Source organism: Drosophila nasuta, chromosome 2L (assembly GCF_023558535.2).
Source record: "Drosophila nasuta strain 15112-1781.00 chromosome 2L, ASM2355853v1, whole genome shotgun sequence".
Taxonomy (NCBI): Eukaryota; Metazoa; Arthropoda; class Insecta; order Diptera; family Drosophilidae; genus Drosophila; species Drosophila nasuta.
This window is the reverse complement of record NC_083455.1, coordinates 17,917,001-17,932,965: the sequence shown is the minus strand read 5'-3', so window position 1 is coordinate 17,932,965 and position 15,965 is coordinate 17,917,001. Positions and strand designations below refer to the sequence as shown.

Below are 15,965 nucleotides of genomic sequence, written 5' to 3'. Positions count from 1 at the left end.
GACTCGGTCATAAAACCAAAGGTGTGTAACAGATCTACCAACACTTAAGATGCCACAGGCATAAATTACTTTAACTGAATAATTTAAATAATGCATTAATGTAATTATTGTAATTGCAAATAATAAACAAATAAAAAATTACATTTTTAAAAGTTAACTAGTTGGATTAATTTAATTCTTTTTAAAATGTAATTCCTATTTAAAAATTCAAGTTAATACAAAACAAAAATCTAATTTTTCAATTTTATCTAATAAATTTTCGTTCTTACATTTAAAAATGTATTTAATGTTCCGCTAAGAGTACTTAACTTTAAATTCTAAAGATTGCTGTCATTTTATTTTACTGGTAAATGTATCTTAAATGTAAATGTTATAAATGTTTCCTCAGAAAACTACCCGAGGGACACATTCTGTTGTTGTGGCCGCTTTATGAAAATTGTAAGCAGAGAAAAAGTAAGTAAATGTAACTAATGGATACACGTGATAGGAACAACTTCCGCAGGATTACAAAAGTCAGCGCCCTACCCAATGCTAGGGTCATAGAGTTTAGGGTCTTGAGGTCACTGTCGGTCTTTCGAGTGGCAGCTGGCGTTGCGCATGCGCGGACAACGAGGCTGATGGATTTGGCTTTGCCATGGCAACGACAACGAAAGAGCACAACAAACAACGGAGGCGGGGCAGTGGAAGGAGAGAGGCAGCGAAAGGATAATGTGTCCGGTTGAGGGTGATCATGTTGCCAGCTTGTGTCTATATGCATAGTTTCGCTCGTTGAGCAGACAGGATGCCGCACTAAAAGGATTTACACACACTTTATGTTTGCTTTAATTGGTTTTGTCTGTCTGAGTGTGCGACACGCGTCGCTCACTAAGTTGATTTTGATGCGATGCTTTCTCGAGTGTTGTTTAACTTGCGACGCCGTCGTGTGATTGCGGCAGCTGACGGGGATGCAACTGGCAATTATTTGGCGACTAGCCTTGCGAATATATGTTATCCTTGCCGAAAACGAAAAGGATAACAACTGTTACATTCACCACAAAACCACAGCGTCAGCAGCAGAACGAAATGAGCTGACAAACCAGCAGACAAGACCGACACTATTAATCACACAAGCAACATTGTAGGTTATTAATGCGGAGACTGATCGACTCGGTGATACCCTAGGCAGAGACTACAATACAAATTCCAATAATAATGAAATGTATAATGAAAGGTCTAGTCTTCAGTGCTCTTAACTTGCTAAAAGTTTCTGGTAAGATATTATATTTAATAGGATATTCTAACCAACAAAAAAAATTAAAAAGCTACAGTCGGGTGGGCTCAACTATGAGTTTCCAGCTACATATTTTGAATAAAAGCAAAACAGTGCGATATTAATTGTAAAGTATACCAAACAATGTACTGCGAGTAACTCAAATTTTAACAAAGGCAATATTTTGTATATTGATAGATAAATTCAGAAAATGTATAATTAGAAGTACAAATATTTGTTTAATTTTGTCAACTTCTTAATGCGAATAATTCCTTGTATTTGGAAATACTTTTTCTTGTTTCATATACTTTCATCATACCCCTCCTTCAAACCAATGCCGGGTATGGCAAATTGTCAACCCTTAAAAAAGCGCATAGAATAATGGCAGCTGCAGTTGGGTTTGACTGAGTCTCGACTGTGGCATGCTTGGAGTCCAACGTTGACATCCGTCGCATTGCAGCTCATTTGCATTTGGTTATTAGTTGAAATGTAACCACTTGTGGGCTATCCTCCTACTCCTTGTCACTACTTTTCCTTTTATTGCTGTGGCTGCTGCTGCCAACGATTTCTCCTAGCTACTGAGGGTGTGAGTCTGCTAATTGCTGAGCTCAACTGTGAAGCTGGGCATATGTTTGAGGCATTGCTAGAAAACTGTCAGGGAAAAACAATGACTAGAGTTTTCCAATGGACGAGAATTCAATTTGTTTGCTCGTCGGCGTGTTTTGATTTACTGGCAACAGCTGGTTGGCCATTTGACACGCCAAATTGTGTGTTGATCTCTCGATGGCCAAGGAGTTGCTTGCAGCTGCCACTCGCAGTAGTTGTTGTTGTTGCTGCTGCTGCGGGGTCAAGGCGTTGGCTGCGTGTGGCAGGCACAAGCGGCTCAACTCAAGAACAATGCAGGCACATGAAATGCACTCAGAGCATACACACACAAAAAAACAAATGCTGCGGGTCACTTGGCTGCATAAGCAACCCCAAAAACTGAACTGAACCTTTCCCCCTACTCCAAATGCAACCCCTACGCCAAACAGCAGGCAAGGGGCAGGCACCACGTGCGTCACGCGCAGACGCAGCCACTTGCAACGAGCACGCAACGGGAGTGGATAGGATCGAAACATTGGGATCCGGGCTGTGGCAGAGTCCCCATTCTCAATCCCATTCTCGTTCCCATTCCCGTTACAAATCGAACAATGGCAGCGCTTTTCAGAAACCCATTAAGCATTAATAATAATAATGAAAACTAGCAGCAAATACACTTTGTTGTAAGTGGCAGGAAATGTGCACTTGAGTGCCCAGCATCAGCAACAACAACAATCGCAAATCGACAGCAATTACTGCTGCTTACAAATTAAACAAAAAAGCAAAGCAAAACAATTTTTTACAATTCGATTGGATGCAGCAGAAAAAAACAGCAGCTGCATTTTTTCATTTACTACTTATTACATATTTAATTTTAGTGGCATTTTATTTTTTTGCAGTATTCTGCAATAATTAAAATTGCATTGCAATCGCCATAAAGAGCTACGCGTAGGCCAAACGAGTTGACGTCCCCAGTCGAGAGACATTTGAGAGACTCGAGACTTGTGAGATTTAAGATCTTGTCTCCACTTTGCATTGCCTTGACACATAGACAAAGTGCGGCGCCAGTTTCATAACGTAAAAACTAGTTAAAAGACTAATGAACAACTAATGAACGAGTTGAAGTTGGGAGTGCTCGACTACAACTATTCCCTAAGATATTGAAATTTCTTACTAAAATAAATATATATAGATAACTTAAAAAAAATCGATACAACTTATATTAGTTATTAAAGGTAAATTAAGAATGCCTTTAAAGAAATTAAAAATAAATAAACAGCTTAAAACAAAATATAATAGGAACTAGATTACTTATCAAAATACAGCAAAATAGTGGGACTTAAATAACATCATAATTATATTATTATTTAATTAATAAGCTGACGCTAATAAACAATCTAAGAAGGCTAAGTACAATGAATGAATGCCAAACAATTATGTAAGTAATAATAAGATTACAAAAAACGAAAGCAATTAAATAAGTTAAGTTCTGCGAATTACTTCAACCCAAGTGGAGGCTGAGTTTAGCAAAGAGTGTGCTATGCTAAAACTCTTTTATAACCCTTTTATTCATTGTCTACTAAACAAAGATTTCATCACCAAAGGTAAACTCTATATCAGAACTGTTTATCTAGCTTCTATGCGACACCCTCGAGTGTGTGGCTCTAAATCAAACAATTAGAGGTAACCACAGGGTGGCAGCCCACAGACTGTGTGATCACTTTCAGCAATTCATCGGGTAGCTAAATGCAGTGCAGCTGACGTGCCTCACATGGCAAAGAGGAGGAGGAGGGAACCCGAAGAAGATAAAAGAGAAACAGAACAAGCGTTTTCATCGTCACTCATAACGCAGCATGTTGCATATGACGTGCGAAGGGTGCAACAAAACAACGATGTTAGATCATCGAAGCTATTACGTAAACAATTGGGAAAGTGTGGCATAATTCATAAAGAAGAGAGCAAACTCATGTCAGATCTATAGAGATACGAGATATGATACAACTGCCTTTGGCCAACTGTTGGAAATCGACGCCTACGAAATTAGAGGGGGGTTTTTCTATTACATAGAACTGAGGGGTTGCAGATCCTCGCCAACTGTTGTTGTAAGGCAAATATGTTAAATAAATACGCGAATGACAGCTAGAGAATTTTGCCAACATATGTGGCAAAAGTTAAAGGGAATTACGATTGCCTTGGCTTAGAGCATTACCATCTGTTCTAGCTCTAACTACTCTTAAGTTCTCTAAGCCCAAAGGCAATTGAAGCGTGCACAGATTTTCCCACGTTTTCGACACGTTCCAGAAGCTCTTTCATAAGATGAACTTTATGAAATTCCTAGAAAATATTTCATTATCATAAGTTACTCTAAAAGCTACTACAAAACCTCAGAACTAGAAAGAAATATCTTGGACAGACTTCCATCTCAGCGTTTGAGAGCTCATCAATAAAACTGTCTTTGGTTAGACCCAAAATGCAAGCAATCATTAATCTATTTCTTCTCTATTTTTAACTAGGGATTGATGGCTGCGCGAGGCGCTGATGACTTGACAATTGGCGGCTAATTATGCAGCTGAAAAAACCAGATGCCTTACCTAATGAAATTAGAAATTAGAATTCCTTTCGATGCGGATGAACTTGAGGATTAATTGCTGTCTGATAGTAGGCAACGTTTTGTCAAGCATAAAATTACATTTTGAATTGAAAACCTAGAAAAAATGTCTCACAAACGAATGCGGTATTTTCTTATGGATGAGGTTGTCACCCACAATCGCAAGGATGACTGCTGGGTGGTCATACACAAGAATGTGTTTGATCTGACGCCTATGATCAAGGATCGAATTGATCACTGGAATCGTGTAAGTTGAGAAGATAATCTCAGTCTATATAACCCTTAATCTCTACTACAGAACATGGACTATCTGATGGCACATGCTGGCAAGGATCTGAGTCATTTGTTTCACGAGAATGGCGAACCACGCACTGAGATCTCTCCTAGTTCAGGGCATCCTCGAGTGCTGTTTCCGCCCATTCTCGAGGTGGCCATCAGCGATTTTGCACGCACCAAGCACGCCATGTGGAGCCAGGATAACTTCTACCACATTGGCAGGATCACACGGCGAACACGGCGTCTGCGCATCATCAACACACTGACAGCAAAGGTGCAGTTTATGAATGTGTGCGATGAGGATAGCATCTATGACATACAGCAAAAGTATAAAGCACGCTACAATCATCATGCTGGCAGCTACGAATGGCGCAAGTTCTCCAATGGGGTAAATATTTTAGTCTAGCTTTAGTTCTTTTCTTTGAACTCTTCTATATGTGGCAGGCGAAGTATTGCGGCGTCTTGAACCTGAACGGCAACCTGGACGAGAACGGACTGACAGATGCTGAGGAAAGCGACGTCGAGTTGCCGCCACCCTCGATTTGGCTGTACTACACCGATGACTTGACCATTGCTTGATTGGCTTTTGGTTTTTTATTTTATTATTGGAAAATTTGTTGTGTGCATGTCTGCAAGTAAAGCGTATTTCAAGCTACACTGCGTTTAGCTCTAAAAGGCATCAAATTCGCTTTTTGTAGGGGCAGTTGCCCATAGGTATGGCACGCATATATGTTAGTTAGTTGGAGAGAGGTCTCTGACTCTGGGCATTTATTTTTCATTTTAAACAAATGTCATGGTCGACATGCGACGCTAATAATAACAAGCCCAAAAGTGCAGCGGACTTTTTCAGGGCCAGCTACACTCACAGCTACAACTTCAACTTCAACTCCAACAAACGAGTTCAACCAAATTGTAATTTAGTTTATGAAATTTCAACTATTTCTTGCAGTGCATTTAAAATTCTAAATTGCGGTGCCTTATTGCTGTTGCTTGCATAATTTATGCGGGCTTTGTAGGGGGAGAACCGCTTGCTAACTCGTGTATGACGATCTGGCAGCGCCTGCAGCTGCCCAGTGGCTAACCCCCCTCGCTAGGTGACGCTGGCACGCGTTCAACGGACTCACGGACTCATATGGCTCTCTTTCGCTCTCTCCCTACTGACGAGCGGGGTGCCAACTGAACTGTGAACAAAATGTTCTTTTTTTAGTGAGTCGAGTGAGCTATGCCAAGTTTGTGGCCTGAGTCTTTCGTCTGGGTATGTATGCTGGCTATAAGTTATGGCATGGATTCTTGTGAAGTACTTACCCAGCTCCTCTAGCTAAAGCTTTTTGCCGTGTCGACTAGCCGCCCATTGTGGCAGTGGTTATCTTGAGCGCATAAATAATTAATTTCAGCCTCATTCTTTTTAATAAGAGCCCGACTGAACAAAATCTGAAAAATAAAAGCACATTTTGTTGTTCTTGTTTAATTGTAAACCAGTTTTTTTTTTAGTTGTATTTCTCTTGTGGGTCCGGTCCAAGTTCCGTCCATAAATGGAGCTGCGCTCTTAATTTACATTAAACAAGCGACGTGTGACAAGCTGGCTAAACACCAAATACCAGCGTAATTTACACTTGAAATGTTGTGAAATATTTCAACTAATCTGTGTGTAGGATATGTTTGCCATTGATCTAACTATAGCCACAGCTTTAGCTATTGCCATTCCCACGCAACAACAAATTAACACAGACGACGGAGACAAAAAGGGCATGGCAAAGGCCCAAAAACGGCAGACAGCAGAAGCAGCTGAAGATCTGTGAGGCAAGACATGCACAAACTTGTGAAATACATGCGCGTACCTGTTCAGCGATTGAACAGCGAGTAACAGCAGAATCTTCTCCTTTAGCTGCTTCTTTGTGCCTGGCACCAAATGGCACCGGTCCAAAGATATGACTCATGCCTCGACTTGAGATGAACAAGTTTGTGCCTGTTCTCGCCATGGGAAAAAGGGAGCAAATGCGTAGCAAAGGCAATAGGAAGGCACAGACACAGACTCGCATTGCCGCATTTCACTTGAAAGCCAATGCGCCTATAAAAAAAAACACTCGACTCACTTGTGCGCCCAAAGGGAGCTTCGCTGTTGTTGCTGTCGGCAGTTGGGGGAGTACTATATGTGTGTATACTACATATTAAACAACCGTTGCACTGTGCGAGCAAGCGAAAATGCGTTTACGTTTGGCTCCGGGCGCAAAACCAGTTTTTTGGCATGCGCTTAGCGCAGCAAGTTCGTTGCCTAAGTCTTTTGTTTGGTGCCCGCCATTTCAAATTCAATCATAGAGTTCAATGCCTGCAAGCACATAGTTAAAGACACACACACACTTGCTCAAGATATAGTAATCATTTGTGACATTTATAGGCATTTTTATATACTCGCATTTAATGAGCAATAAACTGAGTTCAATATGTTGAAAAGGTAAACAAACAACTAGTTAGGAATGTAAGTATGCAGTATTCAAGTACTTAAATGGATATTGTACATTTATTTATGTGATTATTACTGCAAATTCAAATGATATCGAATATTTCTCGAAATTGTAGTTGCCAATTAAAGCCAACATATGTTAAAACTTGTAAGTAGCGAATATTTCAGAGTTAATGAAGTTGTTATTTTTATAGACTCGATTAAATTTTAATGTTGTTTTATCGACAGTTGATTGCAACAATTTACAATAACAAATAAGTCAGCTTAACTTGTCTACATAAATAATAATATTACTTACAAAGTAGAAGGCTCTCGAAAATGCTATAAATATTATAAAAGATATATATTGAAGTAAACTTAATTTTGAATATTTTGAACGTTTTGTATAAATCGAATTACTGATGAATTCAATAATTCTTAAAAGAAAATGTATAATTCCAAGTTTAATATATAACGTAAACTATTGACAGCTATTTTATTTATATAAATCTGTTATGTACTTTTTGCCATTCATTAAATAAATAAATGTACAACTTTGTGCAATATTCTATTTAAATACATATTTTCTATATATTTTTCTGAATTTTTCTATTTAAAATTCTCTGGCCCATCTTTGACCAGAACCATTTCACAACTCTATTAATCTGGGCCATATTTGTTGGCAATAATATATATGTTAGTTATGTTGAAGATGCTCTTCTTAGATTCTGATGCCGCAGTGGGAATTCGCTGAGGTGCTATGCGATCTGCTGGGCACCCACAACTAACCCACTTCAATGTTTACCCAGTACCTAATGCTGGTAATACTTTGGAATGCGACTAACAACAGCAACAACAACAACAACAACAATAATCTAGCAGCCATGACCCATTCTCACCGGCTGAGCTATGCGTAGCAAAAGCTGAGATAAATTCTATGACGGTCACATTCTTTCCCAAAGCGAAAAGCCTCTCGGCCCGGAAGCTGAGCGTCTCTGGTATGCGGGCAAAAGCTGAAGGCAGAAGCCAGTTGCGAGTTGCCATTTTCCCGCAACCACTGGGAATTTATAGCAACTAAAGCGCACTAATTTAGCGCTTAGCTCTGCATAAACAATGCTCTTGTTCCTGCTAACAATAGAGAGAACGGGGAAGGGGAGCAGTCTAAGCTTTGGCTTTGAAATAGAAAGCAGCAACCAAATATTTGGCTTGAAGGTCAAGACAACGGCGCTTGGCCATAAGGAAGCCGTTCCCACTTGTCTGATGCCAAATTTTGCAGGCTGTGGCATGCCACCATAGACACAAAGCTTCCGTTATGGTCATCCATGTCAATTTCAATTTCTTTTACTCAATTTTGACAACATTATTTAGCCAAACGTTAAGACGGAGGCGGAGGAGTGTGATGCCACAACTTCCACCGGCATTTGCATTTGGCATACAAAACAAGCGGAATATTCTTTGCATTTGGCATTCAACACGAGCCATGGCAAATTAAATAATAAATAAACAGCATGCGACAATAACTAGCGGAACCAAATTAGGAAGTGGCCACACCACAAAAAATACCCCAACTGGCCCCAAGCCGCAGTTGCGGACAATTGGACAAACGGACGGACTACCTGACTGCATGAATGTCTGGCCATATTAGGTGACCACTGACGAGTGGCTGAACGTCAATGTGGATATTTGTGCGGTTAGGAGCATAAACGTTGTCATTGGCATATTAAATAAGTGATGGGAAGTGTTCAATTCAGTGTTTTCATAGTGACCAGCCCAGCTGCTAGGTGCCTCTTGGGTTCAAATGGGTTTTGGGCGTGTTTCGGCTTGTTTGAGTTACAAATATGCGCTACAACATGGATATAGTATCAAAGATAGCTCTATTACTGACCTTAGCTTCCGTATAGGGATATCTATTTCATTAATCTTGGAGTACGCCTGGGAATTCACCTGGAAATATAAACAAATAATATTAATAAACGATGAAGCAGTTTATTCTAGGAAATATTTCTAAATAAAATGGGAAACGTTGAACAAAAATACTAAAATAAATTCCTAGAAATATTTCTAAAATAAAATGAAAAATTTATCATAAACATAAAATTTTATTAAAAATGTAATTATAAAAATTTCTATGAAATATTTCTAATATAAAATGGGAATGTTTTGTATACGCAAACAACTTTGAACCATTTTTGTTTTTTTAATGAATGCATCAAAAATACCAAGTTTGTTTCTAAGAAACATTTCCAAAATTAAATGAGAATTTTCCTTAAATGCATAAATTGTTAAGCAACTTTTATGTTATTTTCAATTTTCAAAAGTATTGCAAATAATTCTTCAAAATTTTTATTTTGTGAATATAAACAATGTTATTAATAAACTTATTAAAAATACCATACTAATTTCTAAGAAAATTTTTTTTTTTCGGATTATCAAATTTGAAAAAGCAATGTATTGTAAATGTTAAGAAAGCTAAATATTGCTTATAAAAATAAATATTGCTTATAAAAAAATAAAAATACAACACTTAAAAAAATATTTATAAAATACTAAAAGTTTTTTAGAAAATATAAAAAAACGAATTAAAACTTATTGCTTAACTAAACAAGTAAGAAAGCTACAGTCGAGTGTACTCGACTGTGAGATACCCGCTACCCATTTTGAATAAAAGCAATATATTTTGCGGTATATTTCTCAAAATATACCAAATATACTACTAAAACCCAAAAAAAAATATACCAAATGGTATATTTGGTATATCGATATAGTACCGCATTCAAAATATACCATAGACAGCACAATATACCAGACTGTCGGCCAAAGCAAATTAGACCCCTAGTAAGTAGGCGTTTTTGCCCATACAAAAGTATTTCTTTAATAACTTCGACAATTTTTATCTGATCGCAACCAAATTTTTAGGAATCATAACTACTATAGTAATTATTATATATACCAAAATTCGTAACTCTAGCTTTAAAATTACGCTTGTTATTCGATTTTTTTTATTTGCGGGGGCGGAAGGGGGCGTGGCAAAAATTTGAAACAAACTTGATCTGCGTGCAAACATAACAAATGTTGTCGAAAAAAAATTATAGCTCTATCTCTTATAGTCTCTGAGATCTAGGTGTTCATACGGACAGACGGACGGACACACAGACGGACAGACACACAGACGGACAGACGGACATGGCTAGATCGTCTCGGCTGTTGAAGCTGATCAAGAATATATATACTTTATAGGGTCGGAGATGCCTCCTTCTGCCTGTTACATACATTTCCTGCCGGCACAAAGTTATAATACCCTTCTACCCTATGGGTAGCGGGTATAAAAAGTATAGCTTTGAGCTTTGATAAAAATATACAAAATAATTATTAAATATTTTGATATTAAATACATACCTTTTTTATAATAAAGTCACGTTGTTCAAGTGCCTTCTTCATAAACCTGAAATGAAGAGTTAAATAAATTGCTACTAAAAAAAAACTATTTGTTTAACTTTAATGATTTCTTTAGAATCTAAATATTTGCATCCTCAATATTAAAATACTCTTTCAGTAATTCTTTAACATAAAATCCCATCGATCGAATAAATTATTCAAAAGATACATGAAAGAAATGGAAGAAAAAAGAGTGTGAAAATGAAGTGTTCGACGATTAAAAGTTTCATCAGAAGCCATCAAAAATTGATATGCAACTTTAGCACTACAAACACTCGCATGTACTTGTGCCAAGAAAAAGGAACAAAAGCGATTTTCATAAATTTTTCAAAGCTTAACTGCTTCCGTTTTTGGGCGAGTGTTGGATGGAGTGTCTGATTGGCAGTCGAATTGACTGCTTGAGGGAATGGACAGAGTCAGAAATTGGTTGGCAGTTTGACAAGCCAGAGAAGAGACCGAAGACTGAAGAATTGAATTGAGGCCTCGATTGGCGCTGCAGTCGAGTTGCGGTTAGCGCAGCTGTTTGTATAAATTTCCAGCAATAACAATTTCGAACAGCAGCAAACAACGAGTTTATTTTACATTTTATTGTATAATTTTCGGATGTGGTTTTACGGGCAGAATGTCAGACGAAAGACGAAAGACGCAAGACGCTGATGTTCTCTGTGTGGCATAAATTAACGCGTGCAGCTAAATAAAATACAAATACGAATACAAATACACATAAAAATAAATACATTTTTATTTACATTGAGTGCTGGTCTCCTCGACTGGGCCTGAGCTTGGGTTACGCTTCAGCGCGTCCAAGGAATGTCGCAGACAATGGGGCGGGTTTTGCTTTTGCTTTTTTGAGAAACATTCTATGCAAATTGCATAGAGAGAGAGACTTAGAGACAGTCTGACGAACTGTCGAGTAAAGGGTTAAAGTTTGCTCAGGTTAGAGCTGAATTTATGGATATTAACACAATATTTGTTGGGTGCGTTTTCTTAATTAATGGGCTGCAGGCAAGCCTTTTCCCTGAAAAGCTTCTACACTAGAATTTCCCATGCAAATGAGGAAATCAATTAAAAGCACACGTGACATGCAACTCAACCCATTTTTCTCATATTTGTGTCCTTATTTAATAGACTCGGCACGTTGCGTTTTTTTTTATAACTGACCGTTATGGCTTCCTGTGTCCCCCGAGAGCTTGGCCTTGCCCTTCCTGCCCCTTCCACCCACCCCTCTGCAGTCCCAGCTCGAGCGTGGGAGCGACTTTGACAATTTAACATTTCATTGAGCTGAAGCTTAAGTTCCATTGATTTATACCGAGCTGTGTGAAAGTTTGCTGCGGGTCTTCAATTGATTTCATTCTCCGCAACTCGCTGTTTTTTAAAGTGGATTAACAGAGGGTTGAAATGTGTTGCCAAAAATTAAATTGAATTTGATTTATCGCGGACAAGTGCGGTTTAATAGGATTCGACATTCAATTTTATGTGTCTCTTGAGGGAGTTGCTATGTAAATTGTATTGAAATTATCGGGGCGTGTTTGTTAATGCGATGTGGGCTTAAAGTGGATATTGAGGAAATAAATATTATTGGTAAATACACATAGAATATATTGAACATCCCTGACCAAGGCCAAAAACTAGCTACACTCAAAGTGAAACCCGTTTATTAACAAACACTTTTTCTCTTTCTCTACATACATATATCTTTCCCTGCTTTCTTCACTTTCATGATCAGCTGAAGAGTTGGGCTACTGTGTAACGAGCACCTTTTCAAGTTGATAATTACGATGAAACAGCAGAAACACATTCATTTTGGTTAGAACGCAACCCTAAAGACAGATGATTTGTCTTTCTGTTGCTTCTTGAAACGGGCCCTTTGAAAAGAGAAGCCAGAAGCTTAGGAAAAATATTTGTTTATACATCAAAATACCAGTAGCCGCTTTCAATTATATATATATAGGAGACTAGGAGACTTCAGACTTCATAGTGAGGTGATAAATTCTAAGAGCAGCGTGGGAACAACTGAGTTATGTAACCAACAGAAATCGAAAGAAATATTAAGCACACATTGTAAATTGTTGTCTCTGTTTCGCCCATTAAATACAATGAGCTGTTGTAATTTGATTTGTAAGCTGATTTCAAGAAAGAAACACCTTTGCAAATCAATCAAATCATAAAATGATCAATGATCTTTTTGGGAGGGAGAATCAGCCCGAAGACATGTCAATTAGAAATGCAAATGTTCCGCAAAAAATAGTTGTAACGAATTATAATTATTGTTGTTGTCGTTCATTAAGTTTTGACAGTTTATTTTGCAATGAAAGTTGCCTCAAATTATGCGGTCATTATTAACTATTTAAAAGTCGTTTAGTTATTATATAAAAAATAACTCAAACTTATTTCCCAAATAGCTCTTGTAATTTCGTCTGAATTATTATTAATTTGTGATGAGGTGAAATTAACAAATAACCAATTTAGAGATAAACACCACCCACCAATACAAACTCACACATACACATACCTATATGTATACAAAGTATACTCAGCTTTCGTGTCTTGCAGTCATTATAATTATCACGTGCATACTTTTTACTTATCGAGCCTGCTTTTCATTACATTTAATGCCGCGCAAGAATTTGAAAAATATAACAAAAACTACAATAAGGAAAAGCCGTCGCAGTCGCAGTCGACGTCGCTGCCGGCGTCGCAGTCGGCAAGTAGAACTTGGAAACGGACGCGCACGGTTGAGTTTCATGGCTCAGTTGGGGCAGTTAGCCTAGCTCCAATGTTGTAGCATGTTTTGTTTTGCTACGACTTGTTGTTGTTGTCGTTGTTGTTGTTCTTAGCCTTCTTGTTGTTGCAGTCATTACCGGCATGACAAGCACAAAAATGCGTTGTTCGTGCGCAGACGCAGCCAACGTCGCTTTGCGTCGCGTCTTTTTGCGAAAATAAGGCAAAAGAAATGCAGGCATATAAAAAATTATGTTGCATTTAACTGGGCGTCAACAAGGGCTAGTCAAAGCAACTACTCTTCGTAGTTGGCATAACTAAGCAGTATATCGATTAATAGACTGAACTCAGTTGAACTCTGGAATAGCAGCAACAACACGTGTCACAGGCCGCCGCAGCTTGCTTTATTTCCATATCTTGAGCAGTGGACGCACTTGGCTAACTTCTCTCTCTCTCCCTCTCTCTTGCTCTCTTTGTGGCATGCAACCAAGCGTATCGCCTAGAACCTCAGACTCTAAAGAAGTGACTGCAATTGTCCGTTGAGCAACTAATTTGTTAAAGCAAAGAGTCTGCAAACAAATGTCAGACCAATGGTTGCAACCAAATGTGGCAATAGAACTAGGTGCGACCACAATCAATAGACAACATCAACCTGTCGCTTTTGGCCAACTTTAGTTTTTTTGGGCAACAATCTCAGCAGTCGCACCTTGTTGCCCACATTAAGAGCTTTAACTCACGGGTATAAAGTTTAATATTTTTTGGAATTATTTTTATGATACGTCGGCAATTATGAAAAAAATGCTGAAAGCATTTGACTTCCGTCGAAGCTTGTCACATCAAGCCAACAACCCATCCTGTTGGGCAGCCTATCGAGTTTCAACATAAGAAGCAGCAACAATTTTAGGGACAGATTGTCAGAATCTGGAATCTGCTGCTAGCGGCGAGTGGCCACCGCAAAGTGGAAACGGAAGTGTCGCCGTGTCCAGACAGACGGAGGGACAGCCAAACTGGTAGACAGCCCTGCAACTATTAGCAAATGACCTTTAGAATCTGTTGGCACAGAAACCAAAGCAGTGCTGAGCAGCAGCCAGTGCAGCAGCCAGAACAAACTGGCAACAACAAGAGTAACTGCAAGTTGCAACGCAAGTTTTTCGCTGCAGCTACTGTTGATCATTTGCTAGCTGCAAAAAGGCAACTTTGAGTGGTAAATGGCAGTGTGAGCAACAGCAATTACATGCAGCAGCTGCTGGTTGCAAGTGGCAGTGGCAGTGGCAAGAACAGGAGACGGGGGAGTGGCTGCAGCTAGACTAGTCGGTAGCCCTTGTCACGTATTTGGTAGCCAACAAACATGGTCATACTTAAGGGGCATTAATGTAGTTTATCATCAACTGCAGCTCAAGGAAGATGCGACTGCAACTCCAACTCCAACTACAACTTCAACTACAACTGCAACTGCAAGTTATGATGAGCTGCAGCACAATTGGCAGTGATCAGCGATTGTTGATTAGTTGCCACACCTCACACAGCGATTGTGCTTTCTGTTGACGCTTTAGAGATGCCAAATGGTTGAGGAGAGCAAACTGATCAAACTGGATCAACTGGATGATAAATGATGGATAATTACAGTTAGCATATAGTATTCTCGCAAATAGGAAATATTCGTCATCAACTGGCTTGCGATTTGTAAAGTAAACGAAGGAATAATAAAACAAGAATGCTATAAGAATCTAAGATAATGCACGACTTTTAAATGGAAAAAGATTTAAAATGAAGATTAACTGACGAATGTCTCTAAATCGTTCTATAAGATCCACGAAAAAGTTGCGATAAATACGAGCTCATTCTATATATATTTTGTGTAAATCATATATATCTTAAGAACTTAATTCTTGTGCTACATTTATATCAAATGAATACAAAATTATATCTACACAATTCATTCATATTGCACTACATTTGCTACTATCTAAGAATAAACTTAAAAAAAAAAATTGTAAATTCGGGTTTAAACAGATAAACAGATAAATGGATATTATTTAATCATGAACTTATTTATTTATCTGTTTAAACCAGAATTTATAATTTTTAGATAATTTTAATATGAAAGAAATCTGTTCCTTTACGTATTTATATTTGTATAGAATATGAATGGAAGTGTAAGATTAATTGAAGTGGGTATTATATCTTTATGTATTATAATTGTAGCAGAGAATTCTATTCTATAGTGCAATAAAATATAAATAGCAAAAGCCATTTGTAATTTTTACCTCAACTTATGCATTTTATAAAAATTGTATTTCGTTTACTTTGTGAAAAAAGCTTCGAATAAATTTTCTAAGGTATCTTCTAGTCAAGCAATCAACGTTTGTTAGACGAACCCTTGGGGCAGTCACCGCTTTGGCTTTGTTGATGTTTTCTTTTTGCAGCTTTGCAGTGTTGTTTCTTTTCTTTTTTTGAGCGAAGATCATTAAGAAAGAGCGGAGCGAACATCCGTAGAAGGACATCTGATCGCTTTTTGTGTTGTTGTTGTTGTTGATGTTGTTGCAATTGTTGTTGCATTACACAACCGCAAGTGCGCAGGGAGGTAATGGCTATAGATATAAGCACGAGCATGAATACGAGTATGAGTATGGGTATGAGTATGAGTACTAGAA

At 38.1% G+C, this 15,965-nt stretch overlaps 1 protein-coding gene across 1 annotated transcript; it reads left to right on the top strand.

Annotated features, from left to right (window-relative positions):
- Positions 1-4,482: 4,482 nt before the first annotated feature.
- Positions 4,483-5,370, top strand: LOC132794371 (cytochrome b5 domain-containing protein 1). The gene is made up of 3 exons (XM_060804786.1): positions 4,483-4,686; positions 4,738-5,103; positions 5,160-5,370. The coding sequence occupies exons 1-3, from the start codon at positions 4,546-4,548 to the stop codon at positions 5,292-5,294; spliced, it is 642 nt and encodes a 213-aa protein (XP_060660769.1). The 5' UTR covers positions 4,483-4,545; the 3' UTR covers positions 5,295-5,370.
- The last annotated feature ends 10,595 nt before the right edge of the window (positions 5,371-15,965 follow it).

Excerpts from the sequence above, each read along its gene's own strand:
- LOC132794371 (XM_060804786.1), top strand. The coding sequence starts at position 4,546 with ATGTCTCACAAACGAATGCGGTATTTTCTTATGGATGAGGTTGTCACC. Across the intron at positions 4,687-4,737 it reads GAATTGATCACTGGAATCGT|AACATGGACTATCTGATGGC; the intron begins GTAAGTTGAGAA and ends TCTCTACTACAG. Across the intron at positions 5,104-5,159 it reads GGCGCAAGTTCTCCAATGGG|GCGAAGTATTGCGGCGTCTT; the intron begins GTAAATATTTTA and ends TATATGTGGCAG.